Source organism: Carassius auratus, chromosome 44 (assembly GCF_003368295.1).
Source record: "Carassius auratus strain Wakin chromosome 44, ASM336829v1, whole genome shotgun sequence".
Lineage (NCBI taxonomy): Eukaryota > Metazoa > Chordata > Actinopteri > Cypriniformes > Cyprinidae > Carassius > Carassius auratus.
This window is the reverse complement of record NC_039286.1, coordinates 10,679,049-10,681,548: the sequence shown is the minus strand read 5'-3', so window position 1 is coordinate 10,681,548 and position 2,500 is coordinate 10,679,049. Positions and strand designations below refer to the sequence as shown.

Sequence of the window (2,500 nt, the reverse complement as noted above, 5' to 3'; positions counted from 1 at the left end):
CGACAGAGAGGAAGTGGAGGTAAAAACATGAGTGGTTTAGAGCCATAGGAAATCAGTCTTCTGCCTCTAAATAGTTAATTAAATTGCATTCCTCAAAATGCATGTCTAATTAATTAAAATCATGAAACTTGATTCACATCTGTTTATTAAAAGTTTTACAAACTTATGTTTTATTTTCACCAAATTCTGTGTTTTTGCATGTCTGCTTATTTGAATGCATAAAACAACTTATTTTTTTCCCCTAAAATAGTAAAAAATAAAAAATTGATTATCAAATGAAGGCACAAAACATTGATTTGATTCATCTTTAAATTATTGAAAATTAAGCAAGGTGATTTACTATTACACTTAAAACATGGAAGAAATCCTGTGTTTATTCCTTAAAAAAATGATGTTTGTTTTATTTTAATAGTAGTAGTAGGTTCTGTACAATCTACTGAAAACATATGAATAGACACAATGTCTTCAAATTAAACCGGACTTTTATTTTGAAGGCTTGCCGTGAATACCTTTACAGTTCTGTGTATGTGACTTAGTTTTACTCAAATCAAACGGTCAAATACTCATGAAGTGAGTCTCTAATATTTACAGATACTAGTCCATATCGGGATTTGTGAATTGCATTTTTATGACTGGATTTCGTTCACGTTTTCTACATAGTATAAATCATATGGCCCTAGTGTTTTACATTGGTGTTGTCTTGTGTGCTTCATGCATCTCCGCAGGAGCTGAAGCTGGTTCTGGAGGAGCAGCGGGGTCGTGTGGAGGAGCTGTCCAGGTCTCTGGAGACGGAGGTCAGCGTCTCCTCCGAGCTGCAGGTGTGTGTCCTCTAACGCTCGGAGTGTGTTTCACTGCGCCCGAGCAGGAGCTTGAGCCCTGTGTGTGTGTGTGTGTGTGTGTGTGTGTGTGTGTGTGTGTGTAGGTTCAGTTAGAGGCTCAGAGAGCTCGATCGGTGGAGCTCAGCAGCACTCTGGAGAAACAGAAGGAGCTGAACGCACAGCTGCTCCAGCGCTTCCAGACGAGCTCCACGTCTGAGACACACGACACCCTCGAGCAGACGGAGGACACCTGCAGCCAGGTGACCAGCATCACACCTGTGCACTCGCTCAGGAAAACTCATACAATATCCTTTGTCTTAGAAATTTGCATAGAAATGCACTCACTTTCTCCACCTTTGAAACATTTTTAACCTCTTCTAACCCAGGCCAAATGAAAAAATAAAAATAAAAATAATGATCAAAAATATTATGAAAAATAATATAATATCATGGCCAGTCTTGATGGATAAATTCATGTCTGACCTGCACAATATTTAAAAAAGCAGTTTATTATATACATATGTATATTATTTAAAAATTACATTTCTACAATTATTTTATATATATATTATAATATAATTTGTATAATATATATATATATATATATATATAAAATGATGTAATTTTAATATTAGATGATAAAATATAGCGTTAACATTCAGAGTATTCCAATTCATACATTCTACATTTATATCTAAATTTTGTACTTTTTATTTTTTATTTTATTTTTATTTTAAGTATTTTGATTTTAAAATCCTTTTTATGTAAAGCACTTTGAATTACCATTTTCTATAAAATTTTCTTTATTAATAAACTTGACTTACCTACACATTTTAAGCAAAAAATGCTTAGGTTTTAAATATAAAATATTTAAAATAAAATCTAAAGGTTTAATATTATAATGTAAGTACAATGATATAGTTTAGTAAAATTATATAATTTAATTATAAATTGGTCACATTAATATTAAATAATGTTGCTGTGTGCAGGTGGAGGCCGGCGTCCTCTCCGTGGAGTCTCTCCTGCAGACGCTGCAGACGCAGCTGGCCGAGAAGCAGACGCAGGTGGAGCAGATGATGGAGGAGATGGAGAGACAGAAGCTGGAGGCGGTGCAGTGCAAACGACAGTGGGACGAGGAGAAATCCACCCTCACCCGTGTCGCTGCGCAGGACCAGAATGCATTGCAGGCCGCACACAACAGCCTGAGCAGCCTGGAGAGACGGGCGTCCGAGCTGCGGGTGGAGCTGGATACAGAGAGAGAGAGTGTGAGGAGGCTGGAGAGAGACCGAGACAGACTGCAGGAGACTGTGAGACAGCTGGAGGACAACCAGAGCGTGAGATCAGACGCCCGGCCGCAGGATCAAACCCGTGACTGCGTGTTGCAGACGGGAGATGATCTGAGCTCAGATCCTAAACACAGGGACAACATCCTCAGCAGACTGCAGCTCATCGCCAGCAAGATCAACAGCCTGACCAGTGAAACCCCAAGCAGGTAAAAAAAAACGATACAGATACTGATGATACAGGTTTCAGCATAAAAAATATTTGTTATAGTTTTACTGTAGAGAAAGTTTGGTTGTGCAGGTGTTGCAGCATGTGAGCTGTGTGTGTGTGTGTGTGTGTGTGCAGGTTATCTGGGGAAGCGCCGGATCGGGACAGTCTAGCATGGCTGCACAGTAATG

General features: G+C 38.8%; 1 protein-coding gene across 1 annotated transcript in view; it reads left to right on the top strand.

Moving 5' to 3' along the window:
• Nucleotides 1-2,500, top strand: part of LOC113061950 (A-kinase anchor protein 9) — a gene marked incomplete at its 5' end in the record, with an annotated part of 34,314 nt that overhangs the window by 26,292 nt on the left and 5,522 nt on the right. The window contains 5 exons of the mRNA XM_026231458.1: nt 1-19; nt 726-818; nt 923-1,078; nt 1,808-2,310; nt 2,448-2,500. The exon at nt 1-19 is cut by the window's left edge and continues 132 nt beyond it; the exon at nt 2,448-2,500 is cut by the window's right edge and continues 59 nt beyond it. Coding sequence (XP_026087243.1) covers nt 1-19; nt 726-818; nt 923-1,078; nt 1,808-2,310; nt 2,448-2,500 — 824 coding nt within the window. The remainder of the gene's footprint in view (nt 20-725; nt 819-922; nt 1,079-1,807; nt 2,311-2,447) is intronic.